This window comes from Phaeoacremonium minimum (genome assembly GCF_000392275.1).
Source record: "Phaeoacremonium minimum UCRPA7 unplaced genomic scaffold PA7_03_scaffold_212, whole genome shotgun sequence".
Taxonomy (NCBI): Eukaryota; Fungi; Ascomycota; class Sordariomycetes; order Togniniales; family Togniniaceae; genus Phaeoacremonium; species Phaeoacremonium minimum.
Window position 1 is genome coordinate 54,850 of NW_006921118.1, and position 19,725 is coordinate 74,574.

The 19,725-nt window shown below is 53.2% G+C and overlaps 7 protein-coding genes across 7 annotated transcripts; 5 read left to right on the forward strand and 2 right to left on the reverse strand.

Annotated features, from left to right (window-relative positions):
* Positions 1–452: 452 nt before the first annotated feature.
* Positions 453–1,784, reverse strand: UCRPA7_2807 (putative activator of c kinase protein 1 protein; the record flags this gene model as incomplete). Its single annotated transcript, XM_007915453.1, has 2 exons — positions 453–586; positions 641–1,784. The coding sequence occupies 2 exons, from the start codon at positions 1,782–1,784 to the stop codon at positions 453–455; spliced, it is 1,278 nt and encodes a 425-aa protein (XP_007913644.1).
* Positions 1,785–6,444: 4,660 nt separating this feature from the next.
* UCRPA7_2808 (putative cbp4 domain-containing protein) lies at positions 6,445–6,928 on the forward strand (the record flags this gene model as incomplete). The annotated part of the gene is made up of 3 exons (XM_007915376.1): positions 6,445–6,494; positions 6,554–6,738; positions 6,789–6,928. The coding sequence occupies 3 exons, from the start codon at positions 6,445–6,447 to the stop codon at positions 6,926–6,928; spliced, it is 375 nt and encodes a 124-aa protein (XP_007913567.1).
* An 849-nt stretch (positions 6,929–7,777) lies between these two features.
* UCRPA7_2809 (putative nascent polypeptide-associated complex subunit beta protein) lies at positions 7,778–8,357 on the forward strand (the record flags this gene model as incomplete). The annotated part of the gene is made up of 2 exons (XM_007915397.1): positions 7,778–8,048; positions 8,122–8,357. The coding sequence occupies 2 exons, from the start codon at positions 7,778–7,780 to the stop codon at positions 8,355–8,357; spliced, it is 507 nt and encodes a 168-aa protein (XP_007913588.1).
* A 2,253-nt stretch (positions 8,358–10,610) lies between these two features.
* UCRPA7_2810 (putative 60s ribosomal protein l24 protein) lies at positions 10,611–11,344 on the forward strand (the record flags this gene model as incomplete). Its single annotated transcript, XM_007915373.1, has 3 exons — positions 10,611–10,661; positions 10,820–10,963; positions 11,057–11,344. The coding sequence occupies 3 exons, from the start codon at positions 10,611–10,613 to the stop codon at positions 11,342–11,344; spliced, it is 483 nt and encodes a 160-aa protein (XP_007913564.1).
* Positions 11,345–11,682: 338 nt separating this feature from the next.
* On the reverse strand, positions 11,683–12,322 carry UCRPA7_2811 (putative peroxiredoxin type-2 protein; the record flags this gene model as incomplete). Its single annotated transcript, XM_007915378.1, has 3 exons — positions 11,683–11,862; positions 11,921–12,123; positions 12,199–12,322. The coding sequence occupies 3 exons, from the start codon at positions 12,320–12,322 to the stop codon at positions 11,683–11,685; spliced, it is 507 nt and encodes a 168-aa protein (XP_007913569.1).
* A 1,434-nt stretch (positions 12,323–13,756) lies between these two features.
* On the forward strand, positions 13,757–14,351 carry UCRPA7_2812 (putative duf1348-domain-containing protein; the record flags this gene model as incomplete). The annotated part of the gene is made up of 2 exons (XM_007915449.1): positions 13,757–14,089; positions 14,145–14,351. The coding sequence occupies 2 exons, from the start codon at positions 13,757–13,759 to the stop codon at positions 14,349–14,351; spliced, it is 540 nt and encodes a 179-aa protein (XP_007913640.1).
* A 3,493-nt stretch (positions 14,352–17,844) lies between these two features.
* On the forward strand, positions 17,845–19,310 carry UCRPA7_2813 (hypothetical protein; the record flags this gene model as incomplete). Its single annotated transcript, XM_007915405.1, has 3 exons — positions 17,845–18,021; positions 18,080–18,488; positions 18,538–19,310. 3 exons carry the CDS (start codon positions 17,845–17,847, stop codon positions 19,308–19,310), a joined length of 1,359 nt encoding a protein of 452 aa, XP_007913596.1.
* Between the last annotated feature and the right edge of the window lie 415 nt (positions 19,311–19,725).

The window sequence follows — 19,725 nt, forward strand, 5'->3', positions numbered from 1 at the left end:
CAAATCAATGGTATCAATTTTCTTTCCTAGATCAAGCAGCGTAGCTCACGACGCCTTCTACGTATGCATAAATTGACCCCTAGCCGGTATTCCCTTTTGTAAACCTCAAGCCCATTGCAATGAAGAACAGGGGCCCAAGGTCCAAGGCCCAGCAAAGCAAATCCCCCTTGTTATCAAGACGCCGCCACCCTATAGGTTTTTTTTTCTTCGCGGGCTTCTAGTTATACATTTGGTATAGCTGCTGTCGTAAGATAGGGCTTCTTTTCTCATTTCGTAAATTCTCATGCCCATGGTATCAAAAATCCATTTGCGAGACGTCGATCGATAGGTGACCAGCCCAGATCGAGTCATTGATGTAATCACAGTGAAGGGACATCCGTGTATCAGTTCCGTCCGAAGATAGAGCGCATGAAGGACTTAGATGGTGCAATATTCAGGGATGGCCGTAACTCCTACATCACGACGCATTCTTCCCCTTGCTGTTTGCCCATCTTGCTTCGCGAGATGCGTTCGCGTTGCCGTGGTCCGCTCTTACCGGACCGCTTGAGCTCCTCGAGGCGCTCGCGAGCTTTGGGGAAGTCCTGGGCTGTGATGTTTGTTAGTCGAGATGGTTTCATCTATTGAGAAATAGTCAACTTACCAGCTGCTCTCCAGTACCACCTCTTCGCATCCTCCAAATTCGCAGGTACGCCGATCCCCACTTCAGTGAAGTATCCCATGGCATACTCCGCCTTTGCAAGGCCAGCCATCGCAGCCTTTCTTGCCCACAGGTAGGCCTCGGTATCGCTTTGTCCAAGGACTCCCTCGCTGCCAGTAAGATACCATCCACTGAGTGCCAGCTCTGCTTGATGCTCTTCCTGCGTGGCAGCCTTCGAGTACCACATGATAGAAAGTCTTGGGTCGATCGGACAACCCATCAGGCCGTATTCATACGCACAGCCAAGCCTGAATTGACTGAACTTGTATCCAAGATCTGCAGCTTGTTTGAACAATTGGAAGGCGTAAGCCTCATCGCGGAGGATGACATCATTCGGCTGGGCGCTTTCGTATAGGAGACCTAGTTCGTGCAGGGCATGTGGATTCTCCGTATCCGCACGTTCGGCCGCTCTCTTGAGCCAGCCGACAGCTTCCCTGGGGTTCTTGGGTTGTCCGAGTAGACCCTTGAGCAGGATCATGCCGACCTTGTACATGGCCGGTGTGTCGCCAAGAGTCGCCGCGCGCTTGTACCACTGGATTGCTTTCAGGGGGTCCTTGCGAGTGCCACCGCCCTCTTCGTTGCCAATCTCGCAGCACACTGCTGTGCGATAGGCAGCAGCAGCGTTACCAGCCTTCGCAGCTGACTGGTACAAGGTGAAGGCCTCCTTGTTGTCTGGTTCCGCTCCGAACATTCCCCTGCCGAGACTATCGGCGAGGAAGAACATCGCATCGGGATTTTGAGCACTGGCCAGCTTCTTGAGTATCTTGTGCGCGTCTACAAGGTATCTTTCTCGTGCTCTCCCGCGAGTTTTGGGGTCGGCCACACTTGGCACCAGAACTTCTGAAGCTTCGACGAGCCTCTTCGCCAGACGAAGAGCCAAGTCTTGGTCTTGCGGAGTGACCTTGACCATCATCCGTAGCCGTTCAAGTTCATCGGCAGTGACTGGTGCTTGCGTCTCTGCCTTTGTTGGTGTAGGTGTGATTTGTGGTAATGGCGGCGCGGCAGGATTGCTGCCCGGAGGTGTTCCGCCGTAATTTCGGACAGGGGCTGGCTTGCTCGCCATCTGGCTAACAAGAGAGTTAGGCATCAATCCGGGTCGAACAGGAGTTGGGTGAGAGGGCAATGCATCAGGACTCGGCCCCGAAGGAGGCGAGCGTCGACGCATTGCGGCAGGGTTGCTAGGGAGCCCTGGAGCTGGAGCTGAAGGAGGTACATTCCCCGCACTCGGATCATAGGCTTGGTAACCTCCATTTGGCGCCGGCATGGGAGGTGCATCACCTGCCATTTCGAAGACTGCTGCTTGCGGCTGTCTTAGATCAGGTTGTGATTTTGTTCGGCTGACTTCTGGAAATCTGTTGGGACCCCTTTGCGGCTCGATGGGACCAGTTTGCATCGATTGATCAAACGAGCTCCGTCCCCGCTGGGCAGGGATAGCATCAAAATTGGGCATTTCTGATGAAGCAGCTGAAGGAGGATTTTGCCGGGGATATTGTTCATTGCTCCTGGGCCGTCCGTAATCATACTGATCGTAAAAGTCGTCAAAAGATGCCGGGCGTTGCTGTGGCGGTGGCCCATATCCCTGATCTTGTGGACCATAATCCCATTCTCCTCCCTGCTGCGGAGGTCCTTGGTTCGGATAGCCTCTTTGCGGCCCGGGGCGGTGACTCTGGGATGTTGACGGCCTAGGTGGCATGCCTCGGCCAATCGGGCTATTGTAAGGAGCGCTGTCAACGCGAGGAGGTGGAGGAGGCATGTCACGGCCACCCATAGGCCCATTCGTCGGCATGGTCATTGTTCGCGAAGGGGGCCCGAAACCATCCTCAGGAGGGTAATCCATGGGGGCGCCATAGCCGCGCTCTGGGCCGGGCGCGCGCCGTTGATCTGGATAGCCTTGGGATCCATAGCCTCTTGGAGGCCCCGGGGGTCCGCGAGGATCATCCATCGATGGCCGGTTGTAGTCATCTCGAGGAGGAGGGCCCCGTCCAGGACCAGGGCCGCGCATGTTTGGCGGAGGACGGCCCTTCCCAGAAATACTCATGCCATCCATTCGAGTCAGAATTTGACTCTCCTGGTCAAGGTCTGTTTTCCTATGTTGGCCAGGAAAGGCTGGAAATGGGCTACCACCGAAGCCTGCATCAACAGGGCTTGTTGGCCCATTCCCTGGCTGTCTTGGCCGGTTCACTGCGAGAACAATTAGCTACGTGTAAGCACAATGGCCCGAAAGTGTACTCACTGCTCGGATCTGAGTTGGCGGATCGATCTGGATCAGGTCGTCCACGACCAGCAGGACCGTTAGGGGGATAGTCCCTACCGGGACCCTGGGGACCAGGCGGATATGGTCCACGCCCACTTTCTCCAGTCGGCCGTCTCTGCATTTGGGGACGACCTCCAGGACCAGGAGGCCCTCTTCCAGGTCCATAGTTATCTCGGGGAGGGTAGTTCTGATTCGGGGGCCCTCGCGAGTTGTAGTTCATATTATCGTACTGTGCATCGTAGTTCTGATCATAACCTCCACCACCGTAACCGTCGTCATACCCATAACCGTCATCATACCCGTATTGATCATACTGCTGTGGCGGCGCATTATATTGTTGTTGTGGAGGTCCGTTTGGGTATTGTCGTTGCGGGGGAGGTCTTGGGGCTCCCGGTCCGTTGTACGGACGTTGTTGGGCTGGATAACCACCTTCGTACGCCATGTTGACGACTCGAGAGGTCGAGTCGGTATCCAATTATTCTCGTCTCCGCTGGCGCGAATTCGACAAAATCTTACCCGCCGATCTTCCTTCCTCTCGGCGGCTCTCTCGTCCTTGGCCTCACAGCGGATATATGTTGTAGAGACCAAGTAGCTGCTAGGCTGCAGTAGAGCAGAAGTGGAAAATAATAGTTGTGTCACAGAGGTCTGCAATAGGTCTAGAGCGCGCGCATTGCGACCAAGCTGTGATGTGCGTGTCCTATATTGGTGGATGGCGTTTCGGCTCAATGCTGATCGACAGTTTCGGCAGGGCAGGCGGCGGAAGCGCGGTTGACAAGGAGGGAGAGATGTTTCCACAACCAGGTTACCTAGTTATGCTGCCGGCTCTCGGAGTCTGGGAAGGAATTCGATTCGGTCTGATCTGACCTGGCCTGAAAGGAGTGGTGGTGCCTGCGGAGCGACAACAATAGCCAGATCGCTCTCCCCGGGAGTGTCTGGTCTAGAATAAAGGAAGAAAGGAACGGAATGGTAGTGGTGGTGGTTGTGTCAACACAAAGGAATGGAAGCTCGCTGGTGTCACTCTTTAATGGGCTGAAGAGTAAGGTAGCGGGTCAGTAGGTAGGTACTGAAGAGGAGGGGGGGAATGGATTGTGGCGGGGGAGCCGAGCAGAGCGAGAGGGTGAGAGACGCCTCCTAAAGTAGCGCCGTTAGTCTAACCATGCAACCTTGTTGCTCTCCCGCATGCTGCTGCAATCGCTACAGGCTGTGTACTGTGCTGTGCTGTACGTACAGTCAAGTAAGATTGATTGATTGTATTGGACTTGCAGCAAGGACGTACAAACATGCAGCTCCAAAGGCCAACGGCGGAATGACATGCAGCATCGCTGAGGGAGACCTACAGAGCAGGCCGGGCCAGATTGTCTATCGAGTCCGCCCCCCCTCCTACAATTTTACACGATCCTAGCTGAAGCCTGAGCGAATGTGCCAGGTCCTGTCCCGGGCATTGTCCAGTCTCTAGCGAGAGTGCTAAGCTGCGAACGAGAGGACGGCAGGAGGCAGGAGGCAGGTGCAGACTCGCCGTTTATTTGTTGTTATTGTTGATGTTGTGCTACCTGCCTACTGTATCATCGACTCATGCCATGCCAGCCAGCCGAGCCAGCCAGCCAGCCAGCCATACATACTCGCATCATGATTGAGACACCAGCCTCGTAAAAAGTCACACACACGATAGCATCAGCAATCAATCAATCAGTTCCATCAATCCACTCACGAATCGCCCGGTGCGGCCTTGACTCAATCCCACACAGCACCAGTGTTGTTGTTGTTACCTCAACAAAGCTCCACCAACACGCCCGCACGCATTGAAGCTTCCCAGCAGTGGTGGCTCCCCCCTACAGCTCATGCATCATATATCGCCAGTTAGGTCAGCGAGCAAAGTCTTGGCAAGCAGCCCTTCGTTTTGGATTCTCTCGTCGTGGAGGCGCCGATGCCGTGGTGCATTGCGATCACTTCCACATTTAATCTGCTGTCGCACCCGTCTTCACTTCCTTACCAGAGCGCTGTGTCAAGTTGCGCGGGACACGCTTACGATTGGGTCGTTGAGCCCCCTGCTACAGGGCCCCATGCCTGTCCCAGGGTCCCTCCAGGGCTGCCCACCCCCCGGCCTGCAAGGCAAGGCAAGAAATCGAAGACACACACCTGGGATGGGATGGCATGGGATGCGCCCCGATGGACGGACGGTTCACACAAGCTTCCGGGGCTGGCCCCAACGAAACACTGTGCAAGTGCCGAATGCTCCCGTTCTCTGGCCTGCCTCGCCTGCCCCTCGGGAATGTGCTTTGGCAGGCCACTGTTCCATATTGGAGACATGCTTCGTGATGCCCTGAAGCTGTGTCTCTCTCTAATAGATTTGCTTCTTTTCTCCACAGGGGCTCTTCGTGTAAGCTTGGCTAGCGAACTAGGGCCCCGTCCGTCCCTGATCTTCAGACGACGGACGAGCCGGTCAACCGGTTTGTAGGGCTTTGCCCAGCGATGTCACAACCCTCAACTGTAACCTTTCATCAGGAACCGAGTCATGGGGCCATAGCAGTGGGGTTTCTGAGGGTCTCTTTTCGCGGTTAGCGAGCATGGCAAGCACCGCAGAGGGCAACTACGCCGTAAATGCTGGCATTCCAGGGAGCTTGCCACTCAGGAGGCCTCGAGATCTCAACTGTGGATGGAGCTCTGACGTCTGTAGCGGTCCCGCGTATTGATGAAAGGGTGTAGGAACAGCTAAGCCTAAGCGCGAGGCTGTGTACGATTATAGCAGCCGGTATCATAACGTCTTACAAGCTTTCGCGGGCGCCTGCCACACCGTTGAGCTTCTTAGCCATTGACTTGGCTCGAAGATCAACCGCAAATCCAGTCATTGCAGCTTAGCTCAAGCTTTTAGAGTAATACCGGTCTGCAGAGTACGTAAGGTGCACCTCTCCTGGCGGTTTACGGGTCAATGCCACAGAAGCTCGGCGGAATTATTCTTGCTGTCGATCCGGGAGACATTGGGCGGCCGAGCCAGTAAGAGACTCAGCCGCGCCTCCCACGATCCCTTCCTCTGACACACGCACACGCAAATCCCCTGTGCAGGCCCCGTCGCTTGCGCTGAGCCTTCCCGACGAACACGCGGCAGGGCGAGGATGCGCCTGCGTCGAGCCTTTCCAGCTGCAGCCATTCGAATCGTCCCGTCGGCATGGCATGAAACCGATGATATCACCAGCCACACCGGGGTGGTCGACTCCTGACGTCTAAGCCTCAACACACTGGCTAAAGTTTTTGTATGTTGTAGACAGTCGCATTGGCTGTGGCGGCTGGTTGCACTGTAAGAAATAAAGGGGACGGGGATTCTGGCTAGTCCGGGGCACCGATTCTGCCGTGCCTGGCCGCCTCTTTTCGGCGACAGGGGTTGGCCATTCCGCTGGTACCTTAGCTTCATAGACGTCACGAGTCTCATCTGTACAATTGCAGATTTGCATGTGCAGGGACGTCACTCACCAAACCGTCCGAGCAGGAGTCAATCATCATGGCGCCTAAGCCGACAAACTGGGGTCGATGGTTGAAGATGTTGGGCGGGTAAGTCGACTCTTCTCAGGCTCCAGCTGTCGGGATTTTCACTGAACAGTCTCGGCTAGCGGCGCGTTGGTATGCGTTGGAGGACCCGCGCTCACTATGTATCTGGCTCCCACGGATGAGGAACTCTTCCAAAAGTACAATCCTGATCTCCAAAGGAAGAGCCTGGAGAAGAGGGTGGAAAGGCAACAAGAGTTCGACGATTTCGTGAACAGACTCAAGAAGTACTCGAAATCGTCCAAGCCAAGTGAGCTCGAAGCTTCTGGACTTTATAGTTCACAGCTAACATTATGACAGTTTGGGTCGTACAGAAAGAGGACGAAGAAAGACAGAGGCAAGCGAAGCTACAAGAGAGCTTGAAGATTGCCGATGAGGTCAAGGCAAGAAGGGAAGCCATGAGGAAGGAGGCAGGCCTGTCGCCTGAATCCACCAGGTGATATTCATTAGCCCTCCACTACGATTGGATGTACAATATTGTATTGTGAAAGGGCATTACCGATACGAATATTGTGTATTATACGGTAAATGACATTCAGCACATGTCGCTCAAGGCTCATGAGACTGGAACAGGACACAGGCGTTTGGATTTTCATCAGAGCATTGAAGCTCACTAGCGAATGAGGGACGGGGCAATACTAAGCTGCTATAATCATGAAACTCGCTGCTCATGGGCTCTGATTTCATTATATATCAGAACCCTGGTTTTAAACATAATAAAGACCGTCGAATCCTGCATTTTAAAGATGATCACATGTGCTCATTCCGGTTTCTGAATCAATTCCTCATCTTCATTGCCGCTTGATAGGTGGTACTGGGATTGACATCTTGAGTGGTCCGTGCTTTCGCTAAACTCTCGAGCTCGCCGAGGGAAAATCAATATTGCGGGAAAACTCTTGGCGCAGAGAAAACCCTAAGAGTGCGGCTCAAGAGCACCTCACCGTCACCGGCCTATCACGTCAACGACGACATCCCGCGAAGAAACAACGAGAGTACGTTCCCCAAGTCCGACGGCAGTAATGAATTGGTGCAGCGGTGGTTCTGCCCAAATTTCAGCTTGTTTCGCATTCTTGTGCATTTGCTAACTGACCCACCAGTCGAGCGGTACCTTAAGCTCCCACCCAACTCCCCGCAGACCCTTCCTCTTTCATCCTCCAGATATTCACCATGGCCGACGTACAAGAGCGTCTCAAGAAGCTGGGTGCCAGCGCACGAATTGGTAAGTTAGGGGACAAGCGAAATCCGAGGCAGCTGTGACAAGGCCTCGCTAACAATTTCTAGGGTGAGTTATGACTGATTTCCAATCCCGACGACCGACAAATTCCTGCACCGAGAACGATACCGTTGACCGACTACGAGGACACGATGCTGATTATGTGGCTTTTAGTGGAAAGGGAACTCCCCGGAGAAAGGTCAAGAGAGCCCCTGCCCGATCCGGCACGGACGACAAGAAGCTTCAGCAGACCCTCAAGAAGCTCAATGTCCAGCCCATCCAAGCCATTGAGGAGGTGAACATGTTCAAGAGCGACGGAAATGTCATCCACTTCGCTGCTCCCAAGGGTAAGAGACGGCATCGAGAGGCCGAGATCGGCCAGGCAACGAGGAAACGAGGCTGACAAATATGTGGTGATAGTGCACGCCGCCGTACCAGCTAACACCTTCGCCATCTACGGCAACGGCGAGGACAAGGAGCTGACCGAGCTCGTCCCCGGCATCCTGAACCAGCTGGGCCCCGACTCCCTGGCCTCCCTCCGCAAGCTGGCCGAGAGCTACCAGAGCATGCAGAAGGGCGAGGGAGACAAGGAGGCTGATGATGACGATATCCCCGACCTGGTGGCTGGCGAGAACTTCGAGAGCAAGGTTGAGTAAAAAGGGTTTTATCTGAAAAACTGGCAAGGGAACCGCATTTGCTATCGTGAGGGGCGCCGTATTTGTAAAAGGCTGTCGGCTGGTTTATGCACTTATACAGGGACGGCGGAATCTCTGGTACATCTTTAGCATGGAAAGCGCCAACCTTCAGGGTCGGCGTACAAAGAATATTCTTGGCATGCAATTTGCATGTTTTTGACTCCGTTACACATTCTTGAACAAGATTCTGGCGTCAGATTAAGTGACATCCATATTTGACGGACGAGGCCAATTGAGGGCTCTGTTAATGGCTGAGGCACCCCTATCTACGCTAACTAGATGGCGAACCCTGAATCGCCAGTGTTTCTAACCCAACCTCGCAAGACTTGAGCTCTGATGTAGTCTTTTACCTTGCTTCTTCCAGCAAGGACGACACCATCCTTCACATGCTGGTAACTGGTGCTGTGGAACAGTATCTGAGTCTCCTGCCCAGCTTGTTCTTCCACAAGCTCACTCACCTCCAAAACCAAGCTCCAGGTTTTTCTCCTGGATGTGAGACTGGCTCCCTTCGGATCGGACTGCTTGCGACCCTGCAGTATACCTCCTATGATGCCTTCTTCCAAACCATTCTCCGTCCATGCAGTTGCCATATTACTGGCAGCAAACTTGACATTATCAACTCCAGGACAGCGCCGGGAATAAGCAAACTCTCTTGTAGTAGTGTGGATCTTGAATGGCGAGAAGCAGTAGCCGCCCGGCCACCTTTCGCCTGCTAGCGAAAACATCCGCCCGTTCACCGAAAAGCATCTCTCGCAGGCCGTGGGTGAGTACTGTGACTCAGGCAGAACTAGGGACGATATATAAAGTCCTTCAGGGGACACCAGCACTGAGGTCAAGGAACTGAGCAATGAGGTACATTGCTTCAATGCAATTTTGTCTGAGCACGACTTCGACAGTGTTGGCGGGGCATCACCCCTGGCTGGCTTCCGTCGAACGACGCCCAGCTTGGAGAAGTATGCTCTTCCAGGCAACTGGCTTGAGTCATCACTTTCTTGAATGTTGGCTGCGGGCGATGGGACCTCCCACGGTGCAGCATCTTCCTGCGCTGCCATCGTCAGCTCCATGCTTGCATCGCCACCTAATTACATATTAGTCAAGACAATCTCATTCACTATAAGATGCACAGCTTACAAGGAGCTTCAGAGCAGTACATGTGAATAGTCACATCATCACGCCAGGCAAACGGCTGGCCATGCCACACCTCATCCTCAATGGCGATCTCTTCAGTGGTCCGTCGGCGTAGATACTTAGATGACTCTCCCGTGACCAAAAATTGCTTACACTCCTTCAGAAGGAAGTGATTGAAAGCTCGGATGGCTAATACTTCAGCATGCCAGTCGTGTAATACGCTGCCATTGGCAGCTGGGATCTTAGATGCTGGCAAGCATTTCATACCCGTGCTTCATGGCCTCGAGTCAGTCATTGGCCTTGAAACGGCGAACTTGGCTGTGTGCAATACATACGCGAGAGCTACACATTTGAGTGGCTGGTCCCCGGCTATCTCATGTTAGATCTGAGCATCTTGACAAAAGGTGCAACCAGCCCTTACATTTGACAACGATGCCACTCAACGGCACCCATTCCTGAACTCCATTACCACGATTAATGGGCTTTCTCTTTTGTGGAAGCCTATCAAACTGATCAAGAACTGCGGCCGCTATTGCATCGCCCTCGGTCATCATCGAGGAAGGACATATGCGAGGAATCTGCGAGGTGACACCCTCTCTTAAATGTAGGTGATGAAGGCTTGGTTGTATGGATAATAGTGAAGACAGTTAAATTCACCAGCCCAGTTAGGTGAGCACCGTTTCATAGTGCTGTAACAAGATAGGGGTGCAAATCACCCATAATGCAGAACACTCACTCAAGACTTGGGCACTCAAGCAGTAGACAATTATCAAGCGTTCAAATCTATCAGAGGATATAACACATTTAAGTTGAAATTTACAATAACGATCCAATATCGAAATGACCTCCGATAGGTAGTCCAATTAATGGCAGGTAAGGTGAATCTAAAGAGGATGACTCAGCAGAGCCGATAAGATAGGAGGATTCGAGGTCACGGGGCCCTACCAAAAAGCGTGGTGGCTTACATAAGGCTCGAGCACAGAATGCGCACAAGAATTTTAGCGAAAATCGAGTTGGTCTACCTGACTTGAAGTCCCCCTTCGACAACCACCCAACGACAATCGGCAACGCCACGACAAATTCAAAATGAGAACGTACGACGATACCTTCTCGGGTCAGAGAATCTACCCTGGCAAGGTACGCTATATTTTCTGTCGTTCCGCGGGACTCGATTTGGGAGGTTCGAGGGGAGCGGAGGGGTGGCGAGCGTTTTGACGTCGATTGAGACGACGCACGGCGCGACGACGAGAAGGAAACCCATGTATGAGAGAAGACTGACATTTCTGTAACTGCAGGGTAAGCTCTTCGTCCGTGGCGACAGCAAGATCTTCCGATTCCAGAACGGCAAATCCGAGTCTCTCTTCCTGCAACGAAAGAACCCCCGCCGCATTGCCTGGACCGTTCTGTACCGCCGACAGCACCGCAAGGGTATCTCTGAGGTACGATTGAACCGCTCGTCAAAACCGGCACTATCAGCACTGCTGGCAGTCGTGTAGCTGGAAGTTTGAAACAGGAACTAACACCCACCGCAGGAGGTCGCCAAGAAGCGCAGCCGCAGAACCGTCAAGTCCCAGCGAGCCATCGTCGGTGCCTCTCTCGATGTGATCAAGGAGCGACGATCAATGCGACCGGAGGCCCGCTCCGCCGCCAGACTGCAGGCCATCAAGGAGAGCAAGGAGAAGAAGCAGGAGGCTGCTGCCGCCAAGAAGGCCGAGAAGGCAAAGAACGCCTCCAAGGCCTCCAAGGGCCAGACCCAACGCATCGTCCCCAAGCAGGGCGCCAGGGGAGCACAGCAGAAGGTCGCCGCCAACACCCGCTAAGTTACGAAACGCTCACCATCGCTCGCCTGATGGAGGGTGATGCAATGGGAAACAAGGGAAGGAACGGAGTCGGGTTCTCTCTTTGTGTTTACGCCTGAGGCGGTTTTCTAACGTCATAAAAGGGCTGGTTGCATGGAATCCTACTATTGAGGGACTTGAGAGTTTGCATGGGTAGCTCAGAAAATGACAACTTGTGCATCATTGGCCAGACTTTACATTTTCAATTATGCCGTGATATGACCCTGGTAGGGCATCTCCATTGCTTAAGGGTTGAATGGGACCCAGAAATGGTAATGCCTCTATTGATTATGCATGCTTTTAGCTCTATCTACCGATGCCTATAGCTTCGCCAGAACGGCGTCGGCACTCGACTTGTCCAGAGTCTTGGGGATATCCTGCTCAGCATAAGTAACCTTTCCGTGATCAATGACGATGGCATATCTGGCAGAACGGGATCCATCGGGAGTGACCCAACCAATGCTCTTTGAAAACTTCAGATTGTCGTCGGCCATGAATAGCTATCAAAAGTTAGTAAATGTATATCCAAGCCGGGGCGGCCATGTTTCATCAGCTTACCGTGAAGTCGTCCGTAACTTGGTTCGCCTTGCCCCAAGCACTCATCACGAACACGTCGTTCACGGCAATGACCACCACATGGTCAACACCCTTGGCCTTGAGCTTCTCCTTGTTGTCAAGGAAGCCCGGGACATGTCTCTCGGAGCAGGTGGGCGTAAAAGCTCCCGGGACAGCGATCAGTACGACCTTCTTGTTCTGCCACTCTGCAATTGGCCATTAGTACCGTCTATTTACAGCGATCGAACATTCAGGAAAGTGGCTTCCGATATTACACTTACCCTTGCTGGCATCGTACTTGACGGGGATTCCGCAAGCTCCTATGGACGCCTTCTCGGATGTGAATGGGATGTAGGTGAAGCTAACATCCTCCGGGAAGGAGTCTCCGACCTTGAGCTCGGGCATTTTGATAGCTATGTGATCTTGTGAGTTGAAATCTCGTGTTCCGGGTAGTAAAATGTCTCGAGGGAGAGAGCGGATATGATAAAAACGCAAGAACGGCTATCAAGGTAGTTGGGATTGCCGGTTTTCGCAGGCGCCGTGCCACGGTTTACCCCTCCGCGGTGGATTTTAAGAACCCTTTAGAGAGTTCTACTGACAGGACGGGGCAACCCCACCACCAAAAGCAAGCTCGACCTCCCTGAGCACGCCGGCCTCCGACCCTGTGGGCCATCCTTTGCCAGAAGACCTACCTGTTGGGTAGGGAGGCCGAATCCTGCCGGCAGGCCGGTTCGGGATACGCCCCTCTGATCTCGGAATGCGAGTCGATTATCGCGCAATCTGAAGTGCCACTGTTCCATAGTCATTTGAAGTCTTACCCCCTCTTCACATCACTTCGTAGACTTCTGCAACAGTGTCTGATCGATTCAACTTGACCATATTGGCTCAACTGTGGCATCGGACCAGTCTCGCAAACTTGTGAACGATGCTGAAGTCAGCAATAGCTCTTGACCGAGTTCTGCATCTCCGAGCCACAGGCAGAACCAGGGAGCCAACTCAATGCCATGCCGTGCAATGGGTTGTTGGAATTCGGCACCCGGGCACAGGGTTAAGTACGTCAAAGTGATATGTCAAGGGCTTCATTGAAGCATTTCGAGACTTCGAAATAGTTGCTCTGAAGCAGGTTGGCGTCGATGTCTTTATGAGAGATCGGTAGTCATTTGATTGAACTTGCTCGAAGCGCGTTGGAACCAGAACACCCATGGCGCCAGTCAGCAGAAAGAGATTCTAACTCGTCCAATTGTTACGCCGTACCTGCAGCAACACTCCAACCTACCAACCCTCATCCAAGCATCTTCTCCGCGGGGTCTCGGTTCCTCGCAACTTGTAGCCAAATCCCGACAGCACTGTCATATCCCGAAATGTAGTAGCCGATTCCCTTGCCGGAGCCTATCAAACGACTTCTGGTCCGAGCAGTGAGCGCTGAAGCTTGAGGTTCTTCACTGGGACTTACCTAAAATACTCTTAGTGTTGACTGTCGAACTTACGAAAACGCTGAGTCAGGGAGAGTGATTACTATTCAAAGCAAATTGCGCGCGCCTTCCAAACAAATTATAGCCCTTGTAGTCAGCATGTTAAACGTAAAGTCACCTGCGACGCATTCTGGCTACGGGAATACAGAGCCCTAAGTCAGCGAAAGGCGCGCATCTCCTCGAAAGCTACCCTCTCCGGACCCCGATCCCGAGCCACCGTTAGACCTCCGGACCAACGCCGAAGGATTGAGTCCATGTTGTTTCCGTAGATGAGAAGAATTCGACAACATCGTCACTTGAATCAATTGCCTATATAAGTGGCCGTAGTTGTTTATTTTTCGTCGACACTCTCATCTCACTCAGCACAATGTCAAGAGTAGCATTCAGAACCCTTAACAACACTCTCAAGAACGACATCAAAGTCTCAGGTCTACGCACAATGGCTACCAGCGAGTCTAAGCCCCCACTGCCACCCTTCACCCTGGAGACGGCGAGGATCAAGGTGAAGGCCGCGCAGGACGCGTGGAATACCAGAGATCCTGCCAAGGTCAAGATGGCCTACACCCCGGACTCCATCTGGAGAAACAGAGCCGACTTTCTCAAGGGCAGAGACGAGATCGAAGCCTGGCTCACCAAGAAATGGCTGAGGGAGAACGGTTACAGACTGAGAAAAGAGCTGTTTGCTTTCACAGACAATAAGGTATGTATCCCTCACTCTCTTCGTAGGCTGATTTTATGACTGACACAATTGATAGATCGCAGTTCAGTTCTGGTATGAGTGGTTTGACCAGTCTGGTCAGTGGTGGAGGACCTATGGCCTTGAGGATTGGACTTTTGCTGAGAATGGTCTCATGAGAAAGAGGATGATGAGCGGCAATGACGTCAAGATCTCAGACGAAGAGAGATGGTTCAAAGATGGTGTTGATGTTAACACCGTCGACATCAGTGAAAAACATTGGTGATGGGAATAATTAAAATTGTGATGAACGGGCCGGTAGTGTACAAGGAGTTCATTGAAGACATTCAAGAATGTTCTGGCATCCTTTTCATGACATTTAATTCATTCTAATATTGCATATACAGTATATGATTTCGCGGGGGCGAAATTTTTATTTTAATGTACTTAAAGATATAATATCGAGCCAACTTCTTGGAATCTGCGTATGATGGACAAATATCACCAGTAAGACCGGTGACTATCGACGGGATTGACGGAATTTGCGTTTGACCAGGACAGCTACAGGAAAGTGCTTGATGAGGGAGTCTGCCTCGTGGAAAACAAAAGAAGGCACTGCTGAACCTGACGCAGCCTCTCTCCTGCACTGCAGTTTTAGCTGCTCCCAGGGCACCACCAGAAATCTACACTGGGAACATGTCTTCGCTGTAATTTGCTGCCTAGATAGTTAGCCTTCCAAAGACTCACTATCTTTCGGGTTTCAACCATACCCAATTCTAATCCAGACCCCATTTGCACATACGCGTCCAGTCACAGGCACAAGTTATCACGCATATAAGATAACACTCAGGTTTATTTGTTGAGCGTTCGTTTCGCTGTGTTGCTTTCCCTCCTCATACAGTCTACACATCGTCCTGCGTGATGGATGTGCTTCAACCACCACTGCTGTGATGCCCCTGCGTTTCCGAGCCTCCTAGTGCACTCGTGCTATCCCCTCAAGATGTCTTGGATGGCAACCATTCCTGCCACCGGACGCACGTCGGCGACGGCGTGAAATCGATGGCGCACGGAACCACCCATCCTCAAACGCCATTGACAAAGCTCAATTGGACTCGAGGTCCCAATAGGCAATTGTTTCTTTTTAGCTTATCATCGCTGACGTACGAGGCTGCCCATGAGGAGATTTCGCTAAAGCGCCACCTGTCTTCAGGTGCCAAGGATTTCGGCATCCCGCCTAGCGATCTACGCTGGGATTCTCCGTATCTTGGGCGTGACCAGGGGGACGTGTCCGTCTGCTTCCAATTGCTCTTGTACTCTATCTAATGGCTTCGTAGTAGGGCTTTCACCCGAGTTCACACCCGTCTTTGATAGTCAAATTGGCTTTGAAGATTGACGGGTTCCGCGAGAGCACTCGACTCTGGCCAAGACTTTTTGTCTCTGTTTCTGCCAGAAAAGCAAATTCTTAAGCTGCCGAGCAGTTGAGCGTTGGCATCGTGGGTTTGGCGGTGTTAGTTCCGCACTTGTGCTCAGATTAGCGATGCAGCTAGACACGGCGGGCTCCATACCACCATCTGGCTGCACAGACCTCGCGCCCTTGCCCTTGGGGGATCGAGAGCCACGAATCCCATTCCCCTTTGCCTTGCCCCTTGTCCAGTTGGTTGGAGGGGCCGGAACCTGAGATGCATGCAAATGTCGAGTCCTTTGCATGAGGCAAAATGGGCCAAAGCCGAGGGCCGCATGGGCCTGGCTGTCAGTTGCGTAGCACAAGCCAGGATCTCGAGTCCTTCAGCCGAGCGAGCGCACGCCTCCACAAGCAAATATTAGGGCCCATGGCGTGCATGGCGCTTCCCCCAGAAGCAATGAAACTTCATGATTCGCTGGTGGGTATCTTGCAAGCAGCATCGGGGACTCGGAGGAGGGTCGCGAAGAGACGCCCGCCTACGTTGTCTCGAAGCCCATCCAGCCTCGACCTGGCTATGATCATCTTGTTTCGGTGTGACAGGATCAACAGCCCAGGTACAGGTGATATAGACAAGGTCTTGGCCAGCCCTCACCGGGTGCTAGCCATCTTTGAACTTCGCCTCCTGCAATAACCGTGAGCGCAGAAGAGCAGGATGGAAAGGTGCGGTTGTGAACGTGTAGACAGGACTAGACTGGAGTGTCTGCAGGTGAGAGTTGATAGCTCTACTGACCAGAATCCCTCGACCGAAGACTGAAAATACGAAGAGCTAGCTAGCACTTACTATGGGTCGAGAGGCCTTCCGAGGTCTAAGAGTCTGTCATAAAAGCCAAGTCGCCAAACGAAATGTGAGCACGGACAAAGTGAGATCTCTCTTGGGAGATAAGGCCTTTCCCCAGCCCGCCGCCGAGCACTTCTCGGGCTGATCCCGGAACAGGGGTGTCGAGTCCTACCCCAGCACGCCCAGAAGTTGCTCGAGCCTCGAGGCTTGTCCAATGTTCCAGGATATGCACTGAGATGGTCAAGCAGCCTGCTGTGTGACCGTCATTAATTTGGAAACTTCCGTTTGGATCTGCCATCTCTCTTCAATCTTAAATATTCTGGGCTCTTCATCACGTTGCCTACTTGTCGATCTCCGAAAGTCGATGATGTGCGAACCAGGGACCTTGTCTCAAGCCGCATTATCATGTCAACCATGCTCGCTATGGTCCTATGGAGCCCTGGACGTAGCTCTCCCTCGTGGATACCGTTGCAAGCGTTTGATTAGGGGATCTGTTGGGCGGGCCGTGTCTTTCCTGTCTTCATTCCAAACCACCAGCGTTGTATCGTTGTTATCCCTTGCAGAAGCAGCAGTTCTTCGGCAATGAACTAAGTCAACACACTATTCTAGCATGTCCTGACTAGCACGCAGTATACGTCATACCATCTAGGAGAACCTCATGAGCTCGCAACTCATACATAGCACAGTAGACATTGAAAACTCGACAAAATCGCACAGTTGAAAAGCGATTCCAGAGTGATGATTCAGGACACGAGCCAGAACTGTGTCTAGCAGGCATTATTCGCCTTTGAGCTTCGGCGAAATGTGCATGTCTGAACAGGAATATCATGAGCGGGACGCGCCAACGGAAGACTAAGGTCCCGCCGACTAATGCCTTAGCGCAGCGCCCACCATCTCCAGGTGAGCTGCAGCAGGCCAATCACTCGACGACCTCCCAGCCTCACACCACCATGTCTTGATTGCCCATCATCCAGCCACGAGAGAGTGCCGACATGGCCTATGGGCTTCCTGTGAGTGTGGTGGGCCAAGCCTGAAGCTCGCCCTGGGAAAGGTGGGCAAGCCCGGCCCCCCAGCTCTCCACCGGGGATCTGTCTCCGCGATATATCGCAGTGTCTAGCGAGTTAAGTGCCAGCAGCTAGGCGCAGGTTCAAGTTGCCTATGTGTAACGTGCGTGCTTGATGGCGTTCGGCCTCCCCAGAACAGGGTAGACTCCCGGTCCACTCTGTCAACGGGCTTGCGCCCACTGTATTAGTTCTTGACTCTTATATACGCTTGGGACGTGCGTGGCAACCTGCCGAGCTTCCTTGTGTGATAGTGACGAGAAAAAAGCATCTACGAGCCCCGGCGCCCTTGTTACACGCATATCTAGCTCGGCGTGCGAGTCGTTACTTATATCCTACCTTTGCCTCGAAAGTTCTCGTCCGTGAGAAACTCCCCTCGTTGTTGAGATTCCGAGCATCTGGCATATTTGTTCGCCTCTCACTACTTCCTGGATCTGAGTTCTATATCGCAACCAGTCTCCGTACTCCAGCTTTCAAAATGGGTCTCATGGGTCTTGGCTATCGACGACCTGAATTCGTCGACAAAGACCAATTCAGACGAACTCAATCGTCACTAGACGAGAATGACTCCCTCAGGTCTGGGAGATCCAACGCCTCTGCCGGCATCCCAAGCGCTTTGACCTTTGACAAGATCATAACCGGTGGCACTTGCCCTGTAAGCCAGTGTATTACCGTTCAATAACATCACCTCGAGAACTAACGATGTTCGCTAGCCTTGCACTGTCCGTGACTTCATGAACTATCTCATATACATTGAGAGATCAGCCGAGAATCTGCAATTCTTCCTCTGGTATCGTGACTACGTCAAGCGCTTCAAGGAAGCCGACACGTCGGATATCAACCTCGCCCCCGAGTGGACACAGGCCATGGAGGAGGATACCGTCACAAGACTCCAGAAGGAGCAGGCAGACAAGATGCGGAGGGAGCCAGCTGGCGCCGAGATCTTCAAAGGCACTGACTTTGAGAAGCGCCCTGGCCCTACCGTCCATGAGACCAAGGACCCTTTCTCCACGCCGCCCCGCACACCCGGCGAGCAGGACTCTCAGTACACTGGATCGAATGCTTTCAGCTATCGGTCGCAAGCGAACGATGCCTTCAGTGCTGCGGGTGCTAAAGTGCCTTGTAAGTGAACACCGGCAACTGACCGACTTCATTGACTAACATTTCACAGTCACTATCCAGCCCTTCCGAGCGGAAATCGACCGTGTCATTGCCACATACATCATGGATGAGGCACCACGGCAACTCAACCTCTCATCCCGGGAGCAGAAGGCGACCCTTCAGGCTCTCGCTTACACCACGCACCCGTCTGCCTTCCGCATAGTCGCCAAGTCCATCGAGTCTACGCTCCGGCAGCAAGCCCACCCCAACTTCATCCGCTGGTCGATCTGCAACGGCAACCCGGCGCGCGTCTTCTTCGCCCGCGGGCTCGGCGTATCTCTCATCCTCATCAGCACCGTGGTGGCTATTGTGCTGACACTTAGCCGCGCGCGCAGAGGCTACGCGGCGCTGGCGGCGATCGGGTGGGTGCTGGGCATCTCGACGCTGGTGGCGGCGTGGAAGGGCATGTGCGTGGTGCTGCACGGGATGCACCACCGGCACGTGCGGCCGTGGGAGCTGTTTGTGGACCCGGAGGAGCAGCTGGACTCGCTGTCGGCGACGGAGAGCGGCTCCGGCTCCGGCCCCGGCCGCGGCCGCAAGACGACCAAGGACTCGTTCGACTCGTTCGGCAGCGCCAACAGCTACGAGGAGGAGCCGTGGGTCGTCAAGTACCAGCGCCGCAACGTCATCCGCAAGATCTTCGACCGCGAGGTCTGGATCCAGGAGCCCGCCCTGCGCCAGATCCAGGACACCATCTTCGTCCAGAGCATGCTGTGCGCGCTGCTTGCTGCGGGCGCCCTGACGGCTCTCTTCGTGGCTGTTCCGAGGGGCCACTTCTTCTAAGCTGAGAGCCATGTTCATTGCTCTCTGCTCTGGCGTATGGTTTGGCGTTCTGGTTCGCTCGTCGCTTGACGAAGGCTGTTGCTAGACAGCATCTCGGAAACATCGGTATTGGGCTCTCCTATCTTCGAACTCTCTGAAGGAATCAGGCTGGTGAAAAGGATCTGTTACCCTGTTGAAGGGATACATATGGGAGGGTTACTTTGTAAGGCGGCGCTGAATTAGGTATGACTGGGAGACTTCCCACGGTCCTTTATCTTGTGGATAACCACTGCCGATAGTCTGTTGATAATGTCTGAGATGAATACTATTGGAAGATTGCAAGCGAGCCCGTCTGAGTAATATATGTACTGCAGCTGTCTCGTTGCGAACCGAACTTTGTGCAACAGATCCTGAATCCTTGGGAGGTTGAGTAATC